General features: G+C 43.9%; 1 protein-coding gene across 1 annotated transcript in view; it reads left to right on the top strand.

Moving 5' to 3' along the window:
- The window catches only part of LOC124277705 (sorting nexin-14-like), a 121307-nt gene that overhangs the window by 75329 nt on the left and 27322 nt on the right, over positions 1-18656 (top strand). Inside the window, exons 17-21 of the mRNA XM_046713433.1 lie at positions 5194-5226; positions 8681-8754; positions 12144-12202; positions 16615-16795; positions 18060-18093. Coding sequence (XP_046569389.1) covers positions 5194-5226; positions 8681-8754; positions 12144-12202; positions 16615-16795; positions 18060-18093 — 381 coding nt within the window. The remainder of the gene's footprint in view (positions 1-5193; positions 5227-8680; positions 8755-12143; positions 12203-16614; positions 16796-18059; positions 18094-18656) is intronic.

The following is an 18656-nucleotide window of genomic DNA, read 5'->3' as shown; positions in this document are numbered from 1 at the left end:
CTTAGACAAGTACACACACCAGTACATGGGACACCTGTCCTGTCTCCCTGGGAGTGACCTCACACACTGCTCCATCTTAGACAAGTACACACACCAGCATATGGGACACCTGTCCTGTCTCCCTGGGAGTGACCTCACACAGTGCTCCATCTTGGACAAGTACACACACCAGTATATGGGACACCTGTCCTGTCTCCCTGGGAGTGACCTCACACACTGCTCCATCTTAGACAAGTACACACACCAACATATGGGACACCTGTCCTGTCTCCCTGGGAATGACCTCACACACTGCTCCATCTTAGACAAGTACACACACCAACATATGGGACACCTGTCCTGTCTCCCTGGGAGTGACCTCACACACTGCTCCATCTTAGACAAGTACACACACCAGTACATGGGACACCTGTCCTGTCTCCCTGGGAGTGACCTCACACACTGCTCCATCTTAGACAAGTACACACACCAGTACATGGGACACCTGTCCTGTCTCCCTGGGAGTGACCTCACACACTGCTCCATCTTAGACAAGTACACACACCAGCACATGGGACACCTGTCCTGTCTCCCTGGGGGTGACCTCACACAGTGCTCCATCTTGGACAAGTACACACACCAGTACATGGGACACCTGTCCTGTCTCCCTGGGAGTGACCTCACACACTGCTCCATCTTAGACAAGTACACACACCAGTACATGGGACACCTGTCCTGTCTCCCTGGGAGTGACCTCACACACTGCTCCATCTTAGACAAGTACACACACCAGCACATGGGACACCTGTCCTGTCTCCTGGGAGTGACCTCACACACTGCTCCATCTTAGACAAGTACACACACCAGTACATGGGACACCTGTCCTGTCTCCCTGGGAGTGACCTCACACACTGCTCCATCTTAGACAAGTACACACACCAGTACATGGGACACCTGTCCTGTCTCCCTGGGAGTGACCTCACACACTGCTCCATCTTAGACAAGTACACACACCAGCACATGGGACACCTGTCCTGTCTCCCTGGGAGTGACCTCACACACTGCTCCATCTTAGACAAGTACACACACCAGCATATGGGACACCTGTCCTGTCTCCCTGGGAATGACCTCACACACTGCTCCATCTTAGACAAGTACACACACCAACATATGGGACACCTGTCCTGTCTCCCTGGGAATGACCTCACACACTGCTCCATCTTAGACAAGTACACACACCAGTACATGGGACACCTGTCCTGTCTCCCTGGGAGTGACCTCACACACTGCTCCATCTTAGACAAGTACACACACCAGTACATGGGACACCTGTCCTGTCTCCCTGGGAGTGACCTCACACACTGCTCCATCTTAGACAAGTACACACACCAGCATATGGGACACCTGTCCTGTCTCCCTGGGAGTGACCTCACACACTGCTCCATCTTAGACAAGTACACACACCAGTACATGGGACACCTGTCCTGTCTCCCTGGGAGTAACCTCACACACTGCTCCATCTTAGACAAGTACACACACCAACATATGGGACACCTGTCCTGTCTCCCTGGGAATGACCTCACACACTGCTCCTTCTTAGACAAGTACACACACCAACATATGGGACACCTGTCCTGTCTCCCTGGGAGTGACCTCACACACTGCTCCATCTTAGACAAGTACACACACCAGTACATGGGACACCTGTCCTGTCTCCCCTGGGAGTGACCTCTCACACACTGCTCCATCTTAGACAAGTACACACACCAGCATATGGGACACCTGTCCTGTCTCCCTGGGAGTGACCTCACACACTGCTCCATCTTAGACAAGTACACACACCAACATATGGGACACCTGTCCTGTCTCCCTGGGAGTGACCTCACACACTGCTCCATCTTAGACAAGTACACACACCAGTATATGGGACACCTGTCCTGTCTCCTGGGAGTGACCTCACACACTGCTCCATCTTAGACAAGTACACACACCAGTACATGGGACACCTGTCCTGTCTCCCTGGGAGTGACCTCACACACTGCTCCATCTTAGACAAGTACACACACCAGCACATGGGACACCTGTCCTGTCTCCCTGGGAGTGACCTCACACACTGCTCCATCTTAGACAAGTACACACACCAGCACATGGGACACCTGTCCTGTCTCCCTGGGAGTGACCTCACACACTGCTCCATCTTAGACAAGTACACACACCAGTACATGGGACACCTGTCCTGTCTCCCTGGGAGTGACTCCTCACACACTGCTCCATCTTAGACAAGTACACACACCAGTACATGGGACACCTGTCCTGTCTCCCCTGGGAGTGACCTCACACACTGCTCCATCTTAGACAAGTACACACACCAGCACATGGGACACCTGTCCTGTCTCCCTGGGAGTGACCTCACACACTGCTCCATCTTAGACAAGTACACACACCAGTACATGGGACACCTGTCCTGTCTCCCTGGGAGTGACCTCACACACTGCTCCATCTTAGACAAGTACACACACCAGCACATGGGACACCTGTCCTGTCTCCCTGGGAGTGACCTCACACACTGCTCCATCTTAGACAAGTACACACACCAGTACATGGGACACCTGTCCTGTCTCCCTGGGAGTGACCTCACACACTGCTCCATCTTAGACAAGTACACACACCAGCATATGGGACACCTGTCCTGTCTCCCTGGGAATGACCTCACACACTGCTCCTTCTTAGACAAGTACACACACCAACATATGGGACACCTGTCCTGTCTCCCTGGGAATGACCTCACACACTGCTCCTTCTTAGACAAGTACACACACCAACATATGGGACACCTGTCCTGTCTCCCTGGGAGTGACCTCACACACTGCTCCATCTTAGACAAGTACACACACCAGTACATGGGACACCTGTCCTGTCTCCCTGGGAGTGACCTCACACACTGCTCCATCTTAGACAAGTACACACACCAGCAGATGGGACACCTGTCCTGTCTCCCTGGGAGTGACCTCACACACTGCTCCATCTTAGACAAGTACACACACCAGTACATGGGACACCTGTCCTGTCTCCCTGGGAGTGACCTAACACACTGCTCCATCTTAGACAAGTACACACACCAGTACATGGGACACCTGTCCTGTCTCCCTGGGAGTGACCTCACACACTGCTCCATCTTAGACAAGTACACACACCAGCATATGGGACACCTGTCCTGTCTCCCTGGGAGTGACCTCACACAGTGCTCCATCTTAGACAAGTACACACACCAGTACATGGGACACCTGTCCTGTCTCCCTGGGAGTGACCTCACACACTGCTCCATCTTAGACAAGTACACACACCAACATATGGGACACCTGTCCTGTCTCCCTGGGAATGACCTCACACACTGCTCCTTCTTAGACAAGTACACACACCAACATATGGGACACCTGTCCTGTCTCCTGGGAGTGACCTCACACACTGCTCCATCTTAGACAAGTACACACACCAGTACATGGGACACCTGTCCTGTCTCCCTGGGAGTGACCTCACACACTGCTCCATCTTAGACAAGTACACACACCAGCATATGGGACACCTGTCCTGTCTCTCCCTGGGAGTGACCTCACACACTGCTCCATCTTAGACAAGTACACACACCAGTACATGGGACACCTGTCCTGTCTCCCTGGGAGTGACTCTAACACACTGCTCCATCTTAGACAAGTACACACACCAGTACATGGGACACCTGTCCTGTCTCCCTGGGAGTGACCTCACACACTGCTCCATCTTAGACAAGTACACACACACCAGTACATGGGAAACCTGTCCTGTCTCCCTGGGAGTGACCTCACACACTGCTCCATCTTAGACAAGTACACACACCAGCATATGGGACACCTGTCCTGTCTCCCTGGGAGTGACCTCACACAGTGCTCTATCTGGGCAAGTACACACACCAGCACATGGGACACCTGTCCCATATCCCTGGGAGTGACCTCACACACTGCTCCATCTTAGACAAGTACACACACCAGTACATGGGACACCTGTCCTGTCTCCCTGGGAGTGACCTCACACACTGCTCCATCTTAGACAAGTACACACACCAGCATATGGGACACCTGTCCTGTCTCCCTGGGAGTGACCTCACACACTGCTCTATCTGGGACAAGTACACACACCAGTACATGGGACACCTGTCCTGTCTCCCTGGGAGTGACCTCACACACTGCTCCATCTTAGACAAAGTACACACACCAGCATATGGGACACCTGTCCTGTCTCCCTGGGAGTGACCTCACACACTGCTCCATCTTAGACAAGTACACACACCAGTACATGGGACACCTGTCCTGTCTCCCTGGGAGTGACCTCACACACTGCTCCATCTTAGACAAGTACACACACCAGCATATGGGACACCTGTCCTGTCTCCCTGGGAGTGACCTCACACACTGCTCAATCTTGGACAAGTACACACACCAGTACATGGGACACCTGTCCTGTCTCCCTGGGAGTGACCTCACACACTGCTCCATCTTAGACAAGTACACACACCAGTACATGGGACACCTGTCCTGTCTCCCTGGGAGTGACCTCACACACTGCTCCATCTTAGACAAGTACACACACCAGCATATGGGACACCTGTCCTGTCTCCCTGGGAGTGACCTCACACACTGCTCAATCTTAGACAAGTACACACACCAGCATATGGGACACCTGTCCTGTCTCCCTGGGAATGACCTCACACACTGCTCCTTCTTAGACAAGTACACACACCAACATATGGGACACCTGTCCTGTCTCCCTGGGAATGACCTCACACACTGCTCCTTCTTAGACAAGTACACACACCAACATATGGGACACCTGTCCTGTCTCCCTGGGAGTGACCTCACACACTGCTCCATCTTAGACAAGTACACACACCAGTACATGGGACACCTGTCCTGTCTCCCTGGGAGTGACCTCACACACTGCTCCATCTTAGACAAGTACACACACCAGCATATGGGACACCTGTCCTGTCTCCCTGGGAGTGACCTCACACACTGCTCTATCTTAGACAAGTACACACACCAGTACATGGGACACCTGTCCCGTCTCCCTGGGAGTGACCTCACACACTGCTCTATCTGTTCCTTGAGCTCATTCCAACCTTGTATACTTGTCACCTCTGTTGTTTGTGATTGTAATGCTGTAGTCGATGTTGTGCTTCAGTTTGTTGCCCCCCAGCTGTGCCCCAGTCCCGAGGTAAAACATAGCATCATTACATGTTGGCATGGGGAACTGCATGCCCTGGTAGCACTGTCTCACTTTGTTACATTGGGATATGCAGCTTATGTACACTGACATCCCAAACTCTTGACTGTATGTAAGCAGACATATGTGACACACTGGCAGTGTGGGAAGGACAGCAGCAGCACAGTACTCCTATATGCAGTGTAATGCATGCTTGATGGATAACGTCATGTCATACTGTATCACAATAACAGACCTGTGCACTCCTATGCTTACACCATAGTTCTTCCTGATTGTGAAACCGTTTGGTTTTGTTTGAACTTAGTATGAATGATGGAAATTACTGAAAGGTTCTAGCAGAAATAATGGTATGGCAAGTTTGGGGGTTAAACAGGTCTGTAGTGATTTATGCTACACTGTATCAAGGAAACTTACAACTATACATCGCCGTACTGTTAAGACTAATATATAATGCATGCTTGATGTGTCACTTAGTGTCGTACTATAGAGAAACACAATTATCTATACAACACAGTACTGTTAAGACTAATATATAATGCATGCTTGATGTGTCACTTAGTGTCATACTATAGAGAAACACAATTATCTATACAACACAGCACTGTTAAGACTAATATATAATGCATGCTTGATGTGTCACTTAGTGAGGTACTATAGAGAAACACAATTATCTATACAACACAACACTGTTAAGACTAATATATAATGCATGCTTGATGTGTCACTTAGTGTCGTACTATAGAGAAACACAATTACTAATATATAATGCATGCTTGATGTGTCACTTAGTGTCGTACTGTAGAGAAACACATATTATCTATACAACACAGTACTGTTAAGACTAATATATAATGCATGCTGGATGTAACACATGGTGGCATACTGAACAGAAACAGTGTTGTACTGTATTAAAGCCCAATATTCTTTACCACACAATACTATAACACATATATAGAATGCATGCTTGATGTATCACTTTGTGTCTTACTATATAGAATCACAATTATCTATTCAACACAGTACTGTTGAGACGTATATATATATCTATAATGCATGCTTGATGTATCATGTAGCATCAAACTATATAGAAACAAAATAATCCAAGTCACACAGTACTGTTAAAGATATTTATAATGAATGCTTGATGTATCTTGTAGTGTTGTACTATATAGAAACACAATAATCTTATATATATAATGCATGCTTGATGTAACACGTAATCACTCTTATCTCATGTAAATTTGATAGTATTCATAAAAAGTGTATCATATTATGTTCAATAGACTATTACTAATAAATAAGTTTTCATAGATGTAATGATCAGTAATAAATATAAAAAGCCTGCTAAAATATGCTGTAGTTTTTCTCTAAGTTAAGAATATAACCACAAGGGAGCCTTATACTTCCACCTTGCTATCTGCTCCTGCCGAACTTTGTGTGTTATGGGGGTTGCCATGCTTGTTCACGTGGGTAGTCCTGTTTAGCTTCTGCGACCTGAAGGTCCCAGGAGAATATGTCATGGCATGGTGCATGTCCATGTATTCACGACCACAGTTAACATTTGTCCTTCACACAGTCATTTAAGGAAAATCACATTTACTTTCTTGTAAAATCATTTCTGAAAGTCTCACATTTAATTCCTTGTTAGTAATTTGATAGGAATTGCATTATGTCTCATTCTTGTAAGGTCAAGTGGAAACAGTGCTTGTAAATGCAGCCATCAGTACTGTGAGATGTCTGCAATGGTTGTGATGAAATCTGGATGTTTGCTGTACAGAATCACACAGATCTGAGAGCTGTCTCTCACCCATTTCCTTGCTCAATGCCCCAGTTTGCTACTGAACAAGACAAACCCCACTCGATTCCTTCCCATTGACTGATGTTCCCGTAGGGAATTATTCAATACAGCCAACGACCTCCTATTTTGTTGCACCAGACTGATGGTAGATCTTCCTTTCTGTTCTGCTCACCTTGCATCAGTGCCACTGTCTTGAATGGTGCTTATTCAGGCTTCTCACCTTAGCAGTCACTTGTACAACTCCCACTCCTCTTGTGTTTCTCTGGCTGTTCTTCACTTAGTCACCAGGTCAACTGCCAATTGTCTTGTTACATCTTCATTGTTCTTAAACACCCCCCACATTCCGGATACATTCCGTCCATGTGTTGCACATTCAGTGGCAATTCTGTATTCTGTATGATACAACTTTATGATGATGTAAGTGATGTTTCTTCAAGAAATTTGAGAATTGATATCATTTCCACGAAATGCTTGCAACAAAGTTCATGAGTTTTGGGCAGAGGTGGCAATATGATGGTGCAAAATCTGGTGAATGGAGAGGATGTTCATTGACTTCAAAGCCACAGTCATGCATTGCAACCAGGACGACAACAGGCTTATTCAGTGGTGCATTATTGTGGTTGGGCAACACGCCTTTAGAGTTTTCCACAGATGTTCTCAAGCAGCTGCCTTAGTAGTTAACATAACTCTGGCCATGGTATGACCTTTATGTAGTCCTGTAGAAATATGCTGCTTGTTTGTGCATGTGGTACAAATGCAGCCTGCATGCAATGAACGTATTGTACTTTAAACATGTAGACTATTCAGGGTGATCTGTACATCTTTCATAGTGGGACTCACTATGCTGTTTATAGGATAGTTTTGAAGTGATCTTGAAAGCAATGGTGTAGACACAAGTGGATCAGGAGTTTCAGAGCCACTCTGGCAGTCTCATTCAGTATGTCTATATTATCAGAGTCAACACTGACTCTTTTTTTTTTGCGTTATTTTAAGATTTTGAACTTGTTTTAAGCATTCTATTCAAATCTCTCAAATTGTACATTTGTCCCCAAGAACCTTTTGTCCTCTGATTTGTTAGACAGAGGAAACTGGACTTACCAGGTATGTACCTCTGTAAGATGACATATTGTGTTCATATCAGTAGGGTTATAGTGTGTGCCATTTTAAAAGTCAGGATTTTGCTGAAAATATTTGAATATCACTGTTGACAGTAACTTTTGTTAAACATCTGTTTTTGTTGATATTCTCAACCCTTCACTACTGATCTAGATAAACTACATGCAGGGAGATTGTTCTATTGTTTTAGAGGTAAACAATGTTGGTCACATCTTTATTCATCAGTTGTATCAGGGAAATATGATGTCATCAAAATAGGAATAAAGATGTCAAGGTTAGGATGACTCTTCATATCTGAGTTTGGGTTATACCATTCAAATAACAAGCACATTCCAATCATTCAGGTTTTGTATCTTCTAATAAAGGTGAGCTTCTCTACCTACATTGCTGTGTTTCCAACCTTAACTTGCAGTATTATGAGTATAGCAGTTACTTCTAGATTATTATTACCGGTATACTTACAGATGTTTGATAATAGTTGACATTTAGCATGCGCACATAAATCAATGGGATTGTGCTGTGTCATTTCAGACTGACCAAAAAGAAAGAATTTGGACTTTCACACTTTGGTAATAAACTGAAAGAGGTCTTCAAAACTTCATCAGGTAAGATATGAAAATTCACAATATACGTATAGCATAGGTAAGGACAATATATCGTAAACATAGACGTTTTGGATGACGATTCCAACTTGGCTTTCATATGACGAATAACTGTTAGTGGAACTGTTATGTGATGACTTACATTGTGCATTGTAAGTTGTTAACTGGTCACGAGGGGTGCATGGGTTGATGTACCCTCGATGTTTGTTTATGTTTCCTGAGCCTCACACGTAAATGTCGCTTTCTGATTGGCTGAGCGTTCTTCTATTATTTTCAATGTAACCCGCTTACAAGCGAGTAACATTTCAGTGCACCCCGCTGTCAATGGCAACTCATTTGGTACTTCGTGGTAGTAGTTCTTTATCTCAAATAACATTGAATCATGTATGATGTATGGAAATTACTGATGTTTTGCGAATGGAGATAACTTTAAATCTGTTTTTCTTGTCAGCAAAATCTAGCGATGGCTACAAAAAGATTTGTATCCGTGCTTCAAAGAATTCAAAATTAACATTAAGGTGTTCGGCAAGATAAATACGTTGTTCAATGGTCCCTCGGGGCACATGGGTTGATGTACCCTCGATGTTTGTTTATGTTCCCCTCGCCCTTTCGTGGAACATAAACAAACATCGAGGGTACATCAACCCATGTCCCCCTCTTGACCAGTGAACAACTTATATAATAGAAGAGCTCAGCCAATCAGAAAGCGACAATTATGTGTGAGGTAAGATAAACTGTTGTGTGATGACTTACTAGAGGCTGTTTCCAGCACAGAAGGGGGGACATTGTACATACTGTTATGTGATGACTTACTAGAGGCTGTTTCCAGCACAGAAGGGGGGACATTGTACATACTGTTATGTGATGACTTACTAGAGGGAACTGTTTCAGCACAGAAGGGGACATTGTACATACTGTTATGTGATGACTTACTAGAGGCTGTTTCCAGCACAGAAGGGGGGACATTGTACATACTGTTATGTGATGACTTACTAGAGGCTGTTTCCAGCACAGAAGGGGACATTGTACATACTGTTATGTGATGACTTACTAGAGGCTGTTTCCAGCACAGAAGGGGGACATTGTACATACTGTTATGTGATGACTTACTAGAGGCTGTTTCCAGCACAGAAGGGGGAACATTGTACATACTGTTATGTGATGATGTTTACTAGAAGGCTGTTTCCAGCACAGAAGGGGGACATTGTACATACATTGTTATGTGATGACTTACTAGAGGCTGTTTCCAGCACAGAAGGGGGACATTGTACATACTGTTATGTGATGACTTACTAGAGGCTGTTTCCAGCACAGAAGGGGGACATTGTACATACTGTTATGTGACTAGACTTCCCACACAGAGGCTGTTTCCAGCACAGAGTTTCCAGCAAGGGGGACATTGTACATACTGTTATGTGATGACTTACTAGAGGCTGTTTCCAGCACAGAAGGGGACATTGTACATACTGTTATGTGATGACTTACTAGAGGCTGTTTCCAGCACAGAAGGGGGGGACATTGTACTGGGGGCTATACTGTTATGTGATGACTTACTAGAGGCTGTTTCCAGCACAGAAGGGGGACATTGTACATACTGTTATGTGATGACTTACTAGAGGCTGTTTCAGCACAGAAGGGGGACATTGTACATACAGACTTACTAGAGGCTGGGAACATTGTACATACTGTTATGTGATGACTTACTAGAGGCTGTTTCCAGCACAGAAGGGGACATTGTACATACTGTTATGTGATGACTTACTAGAGGCTGTTTCCAGCACAGAAGGGGGACATTGTACATACTGTTATGTGATGACTTACTAGAGGCTGTTTCCAGCACAGAAGGGGGACATTGTACATACTGTTATGTGATGACTTACTAGAGGCTGTTTCCAGCACAGACATTGTACATACTGTTATGTGATGACTTACAGGCTGTTTCCAGCACAGAAGGGGAACATTGTACATACTGTTATGTGATGACTTACTAGAGGCTGTTTCCAGCACAGAAGGGGGACATTGTACATACTGTTATGTGATGACTTACTAGAGGCTGTTTCCAGCACAGAAGGGGACATTGTACATACTGTTATGTGATGACTTACTAGAGGCTGTTTCCAGCACAGAAGGGGACATTGTACATACTGTTATGTGATGACTTACTAGAGGCTGTTTCCAGCACAGAAGGGGGAACATTGTACATACTGTTATGTGATGACTTACTAGAGGCTGTTTCCAGCACAGAAGGGGGAAGCACAGAAGGGGGACATTGTACATACTGTTATGTGATGACTTACTAGAGGCTGTTTCCAGCACAGAAGGGGACATTGTACATACTGTTATGTGATGACTTACTAGAGGCTGTTTCCAGCACAGAAGGGGACATTGTACATACTGTTATGTGATGACTTACTAGAGGCTGTTTCCAGCACAGAAGGGGACATTGTACATACTGTTATGTGATGACTTACTAGAGGCTGTTTCCAGCACAGAAGGGGACATTGTACATACTGTTATGTGTGATGACTTACTAGAGGCTGTTTCCAGCACAGAAGGGGACATTGTACATACTGTTATGTGATGACTTACTAGAGACTGTTTCCAGCACAGAAGGGGGACATTGTACATACTGTTATGTGATGACTTACTAGAGGCTGTTTCCAGCACAGAAGGGGGACATTGTACATACTGTTATGTGATGACTTACTAGAGGCTGTTTCCAGCACAGAAGGGGACATTGTACATACTGTTATGTGATGACTTACTAGAGGCTGTTTCCAGCACAGAAGGGGGACATTGTACATACTGTTATGTGATGACTTACTAGAGACTGTTTCCAGCACAGAAGGGGACATTGTACATACTGTTATGTGATGACTTACTAGAGGCTGTTTCCAGCACAGAAGGGGGAACATTGTACATACTGTTATATGTGATGACTTACTAGAGGCTGTTTCCAGCACAGAAGGGGACATTGTACATACTGTTATGTGATGACTTACTAGAGGCTGTTTCCAGCACAGAAGGGGAACATTGTACATACTGTTATGTGATGATGAAGGCTGTTTACTATTGTACAGGCTGTTATGTTGACTTACAGGCTGTTTCCAGCACAGAAGGGGGACATTGTACATACTGTTATGTGATGACTTACTAGAGGCTGTTTCCAGCACAGAAGGGGGAACATTGTACATACTGTTATGTGATGACTTACTAGAGGCTGTTTCCAGCACAGAAGGGGACATTGTACATACTGTTATGTGATGACTTACTAGAGGCTGTTTCCAGCACAGAAGGGGGACATTGTACATACTGTTATGTGATGAATTACTAGAGGCTGTTTCCAGCACAGAAGGGGGGACATTGTACATACAGTTGCCTTCTACTTGCAGAGGACAAAATGGGAAGCATGGACAGCCTTGATGACCTTGACCTCCCACCAGCTATATCTGTAAGTGATACAGACCTGTAAGGCTGAGTATTGGGAGATGCTACCAGAGGTGTAATTGGGGTGGCATGCCAGACTGATCTGGATAATTATGTTCAAGTTAATGAGAAAAATTAAGTTGCTTGACTGATCCTGTAATTCCATCTCTGGACAGTTCATGCAGGTCAGTCTTTAACATGCAGATGTTTCCTTACAGTTGATGGTTCACTGGAGTATAACCTGTTTGCAAAATACTGATAACTTCAAGTTTTGCATACTTAGAGTAAAATGAACACAAACATTTAGAGAAAATGAACATTTCTCATTCATATCTGGGGAACCTTTTCACTGAAATAACATGTATTTGGGCTACATCATATTGTATTAAACTACCCTTGTTCTCTATCTGAATTGTCAAATAGATTCAACACTTTCTGCACCATCTTCACATGGTCTGTGATGTATGACTGTATTTCTCTTGCCTTGAGATATGTACCTGTATGATGGAATGCCTGTAGCTGTATCATGCGCTACACACATGGCCTGTGAGATATTTACCTGTATGATGGAATGCCTGTAGCTGTATCATGCGCTACACACATAGTCTGTGAGATATTTACCTGTATGATGGAATGCCTGTAGCTGTATCATGCGCTACACACATAGTCTGTGAGATATTTACCTGTATGATGGAATGCCTGTAGCTGTATCATGTGCTACACACATAGTCTGTGAGATATTTACCTGTATGACGGAATGTCTGTAGCTGTATCATGCGCTACACACATGGTCTGTGAGATATTTACCTGTATGACGGAATGCCTGTAGCTGTATCATGCGCTACCCAGATGGTGTGTGAGATATGTACCTGTATGATGGAATGCCTGTAGCTGTATCATGCGCTACACACATGGTCTGTGAGATATTTACCTGTATGATGGAATGCCTGTAGCTGTATCATGCGCTACACACATAGTCTGTGAGATATTTACCTGTATGATGGAATGCCTGTAGCTGTATCATGTGCTACACACATGGTCTGTGAGATATTTACCTGTATGATGGAATGCCTGTAGCTGTATCATGCGCTACACACATAGTCTGTGAGATATTTACCTGTATGATGGAATGCCTGTAGCTGTATCATCAGATATTTACCGCTACACACATAGTCTGTGAGATATTTACCTGTATGATGGAATGCCTGTAGCTGGATCATGCGCATACGCTACACATGGTCTGTGAGATATTTACCTGTATGATGGAATGCCTGTAGCTGTATCATGCGCTACACACACACATAGTCTGTGAGATATTTACCTGTATGATGGAATGCCTGTAGCTGTATCATGGCGCTACACACATGGTCTGTGAGATATTTACCTGTATGATGGAATGCCTGTAGCTGTATCATGCGCTACACACATGGTCTGTGAGATATTTACCTGTATGATGGAATGCCTGTAGCTGTATCATCGCTTACACACACATAGTCTGTGAGATATTTACCTGTATGATGGAATGCCTGTAGCTGTATCATGCGCTACACACATAGTCTGTGAGATATTTACCTGTATGATGGAATGCCTGTAGCTGTATCATGCGCTACACACATGGTCTGTGAGATATTTACCTGTATGATGGAATGCCTGTAGCTGTATATTTACCTGTATGATGGCGCTAGCTGTATCACACAGTCATAGTCTGTGAGATATTTACCTGTATGATGGAATGCCTGTAGCTGTATCATCGCTGTATCACACACATGGTCTGTGAGATATTTACCTGTATGATGGAATGCCTGTAGCTGTATGTATCATGCGCTACACTACACATAGTCTGTGAGATATTTACCTGTATGATGGAATGCCTGTAGCTGTAGCTGTATCATGTGCTACACACATGGTACACACATGTGAGATATTTACCTGTATGATGGAATGCCTGTAGCTGTATCATGCGCTACACACATGGTCTGTGAGATATTTACCTGTATGATGGAATGCCTGTAGCTGTATCATGCGCTACACACATGGTCTGTGAGATATTTACCTGTATGATGGAATGCCTGTAGCTGTATCATGCGCTACACACATAGTCTGTGAGATATTTACCTGTATGATGGAATGCCTGTAGCTGTATCATGTGCTACACACATAGTCTGTGAGATATTTACCTGTATGATGGAATGCCTGTAGCTGTATCATGCGCTACACACATAGTCTGTGAGATATTTACCTGTATGATGGAATGCCTGTAGCTGTATCATGCCTGTAGCTGCTACTACACATAGTCTGTGAGATATTTACCTGTATGATGGAATGCCTGTAGCTGTATCATGCGCTACACACATAGTCTGTGAGATATTTACCTGTATGATGGAATGCCTGTAGCTGTATCATGTGCTACACACATAGTCTGTGAGATATTTACCTGTATGATGGAATGCCTGTAGCTGTATCATGCGCTACACACATAGTCTGTGAGATATTTACCTGTATGATGGAATGCCTGTAGCTGTATCATGCGCTACACACATATGGTGTGTGAGATATTTACCTGTATGATGGAATGCCTGTAGCTGTATCATGCGCTACACACATGGTCTGTGAGATATTTACCTGTATGATGGAATGCCTGTAGCTGTATCATGCGCTACACACATGGTTTGTGAGATATGTACCTGTATGATGGAATGCCTGTAGCTGTATCATGCGCTACACACATGGTCTGTGAGATATTTACCTGTATGATGGAATGCCTGTAGCTGTATCATGCGCTACACACATGGTCTGTGAGATATTTACCTGTATGACGAAATGCCTGTAGCTGTATCATGCGCTACACACATGGTCTGTGAGATATTTACCTGTATGACGGAATGCCTGTAGCTGTATTATGCTCTACACACATGGTCTGTGAGATATGTACCTGTATGACAGAATGCCTCGAGCTGTATCATGCGCTACACACATGGTCTGTGAGATATCTACCTGTTTGATGGAATGCCTGTAGCTGTATCATGCGCTACACACATAGTCTGTGAGATATTTACCTGTATGACGGAATGCCTGTAGCTGTATCATGCGCTACACACATGGTCTGTGAGATATGTACCTGTATGACGGAATGCCTCGAGCTGTATCATGCGCTACCCAGATGGTGTGTGAGATAAGTACCTGTATGATGGAATGCCTGTAGCTGTATCATGCGCTACACACATGGTGTGTGAGATATTTACCTGTATGATGGAATGCCTGTAGCTGTATCATGCGCTACACACATAGTCTGTGAGATATGTACCTGTATGATGGAATGCCTGTAGCTGTATCGAGCTGTATCATGCGCTACCAAGATGGTGTGTGAGGTATGTACCTGTATGATGGAATGCCTGTAGCATGCGCTGCATCATGGTCTGCTACACATGGTCTGTTAGATATCTACCTGTATGATGGAATGCCTGTAGCTGTATCATGCTACACACATGGTCTGTTAGATATCTACCTGTATGATGGAACATGGTATCTACCTGCCTGTAGATCATGCGCTACACATATGTTAGATATGTACCTGGATGGAATGCCTGTAGCTGTATCATGCGCTACACACATGGTCTGTGAGATATTTACCTGTATGATGGAATGCCTGTAGCTGTATCATGCGCTACACACATGGTCTGTGAGATATTTACCTGTATGATGGAATGCCTGTAGCTGTATCATGCGCTACACACATAGTCTGTGAGATATTTACCTGTATGACTGAATGCCTGTAGCTGTATCATGCGCTACACACATAGTTTACCTGTATGAGATATGTACCTGTATGATGGAATGCCTGTAGCTGTATCATATCATGGCGCTACACACATGGTCTGTGAGATATTTACCTGTATGATGGAATGCCTGTAGCTGTATCATGCGCTACACACATGGTCTGTGAGATATTTACCTGTATGACGGAATGCCTGTAGCTGCATCATGCACTACACACATGGTGTGTGAGATATAGAGAATCTCACCCAAGTGTCTTCTGATATCAATTATATCAACACGAGTTGATAAAGTTACAAATATCCGAGGCTTGCCGAGGATATTTTTACCTTTATCAGCGAGTGTTGATATAATTGATATCAGTAGACACGAGGGTGAGATTCTATTTATCATCCCAAATCATTCTTCGTTAATTTTCAATGAAAAATGTACATCTCTGAACATGGTACTGCCATTAGACTTGCAGTGCAGCGATGTCATAGCATTGTGACGTAATCAAGTACATGACGTCATAGCATTGTCAGGGCATTGTACAAAATCTACTGTCAAAAGGAGATATCGTTTGATCTCACACAAGCAATATCTCCTGTGGAACACAGTTTTGGATGATAAATTTTTTCCTGTATGACAGATTGCCTCTATGTGTAGAACATGGTGTTTCAGTCAGCCACGAGTATGGACGAGGAGATGGATGACCCACTGGATCTTCCAGACCCTCCAAAACATGACCTGAGTACCTGGCGGGTCACTGTCCCTCGGATAGGTGCTCGACCAGACCCAGACAACCCCAAGAAACAGTTCTTTGTCTTCATCATTGATGTGCGACGTGTTGATGTACCAGAAGGTAAGACTGCCAAGTTAAAGTACTGTTATTTTAAGAATCATTTATGCCAGCAGCTAGGCAGCCAAGGATACAAACTACAAAACACGACCTTAAATACAGATCCTTTGACTTATACAGGACATACTTTCTTATTTTTAGCAAAACACACATGAACTACCTGTTCCTAGGTACAAATTCAGGGGAGAATTACAATTGTTGTACTTTGTTATTATATTGACATACATTGTCATACAACAACAAATATGACTATGTTTGAGTCAAAATCTGGTATTTATGAAATTTGTGTCCATTGCCCACCAACTAAGCTTTGTATGGACGTGTCAGTAGTGATGTTAGTGGTTGCAGTATGTATTATATGATGATGAGTTGGTGGAAATTGCAGCTCAGTTCACACATGATTTTCACAAACAACTGAATAAAATAAGTAGGTCATGCTGTACTCTAGAATAACAAGTAACTTACTTGATTGTTCATAAAAACTCCAAAGGCAATAAGGGAGCTTCTGTTTCATCCAATGTGCCATGGTTTGCTATGCTTAGTTTTATGGGCACTCCAGAAACCCATGGTTGTCAGTCTGAATCCAGACTCCCCCCTATAATGTTTTGGGTTTGTCCATACCATTCCTGTGATTCTATCTTTCACCAGAGTGGTACATTTTGCTCTGAGCTTTTCTCCAACAGTAAGTTGCATAGGCGGATCCAGAAAAAAAAAGGGGGTGGGGGGTGTTTGTTTTCGTACCCCCTGAACCCCCCCTCTGGATCCGCCACTGAGTTGACACACTATGATAAAACTCAAATACTGTTCAGGCCAGTGTGAACCACAATTCACTCATCTTTTTCAATCATTGACAGCAGAATGGAATACATTCTGTCTGACTGACAATTAAATATTTCTTGACTTCAATCCTAATAGTTAATCTGTTTATGAATGGATGTATTTGTGTTTTGTTTAGTATGTTATTCAATACATTGAACTTAAGTTTAATTTGGCCAACATCAGCATGGTCAGGTTACATGAGTCAATGGTAAATGTGTTTCACTTGGTCTGATATCGGAAGAGTATACTTGCTGCAGGACTTGCCCTTCACAAGCTCATTGCCTTAGACTTCTAACAAACCCTTTCAACAATTGTACATGGAGTATCTCTCTTCTGACCATAGCATATGCATCATTAGTGTCTTAGTGTCGTGGATATGGTTGTGCATGTAAGTGAAGTACAAGTACCAAGTCATGTTATTGACAGACAACAGTTGCATTGTTTTCAGGTGTGTCTGAGAGGTCCAACTGGATTGTGGCAAGGTAAGGTGTATTTTTCAATGTGCCTACCTGAATGTCCAGTGAGTATCTTCTGTTAGGCTAAATACCCTGGACAACAGCTTGGTTTGTAATTTGTATGCGAGTGACACAAAAAAATAAGTGGTAATTTTCATTCGTCAATTTTATTCTTACTGGAGGCTATACATATCTCAGCTAGACTTGCAGGTAGTAGTGGTGGGCATGGCCTATGTGTGTTTTAGGTTTATGCTTTATTAACCATTCATTTGCAATATATTTATTTTATGATAAAGAAGCAATATGACCAGTACTGGTCTTGTGAGCCTGTTGCTGACATTCACAACTGACCTGCCAAGGTAGCATGAGAACACCCACCACATGTCCTTCTGTAACACACCTCCTGTCCAATTCAGTGTAGTTCTATGCTGAAATCTTATACAGAGGAGTCTTTTTCATTGGTTGTTGAAGTTAGTGCACAGTGCACAGGAATGACATGTTTTATCATAGAATGGAGGTACCCTGGAAAACTGCATGCTTACAAAATATTAAGCAATGCGAAGACAAATAAGGAAAATATTTTCCTGAGG

The sequence above is a fragment of the Haliotis rubra genome, unplaced genomic scaffold, assembly GCF_003918875.1.
Source record: "Haliotis rubra isolate DU_JTF1 unplaced genomic scaffold, ASM391887v1 Scf226, whole genome shotgun sequence".
Classification (NCBI taxonomy): Eukaryota; Metazoa; Mollusca; class Gastropoda; order Lepetellida; family Haliotidae; genus Haliotis; species Haliotis rubra.
This window is presented reverse-complemented; position numbering and strand designations above follow the sequence as displayed.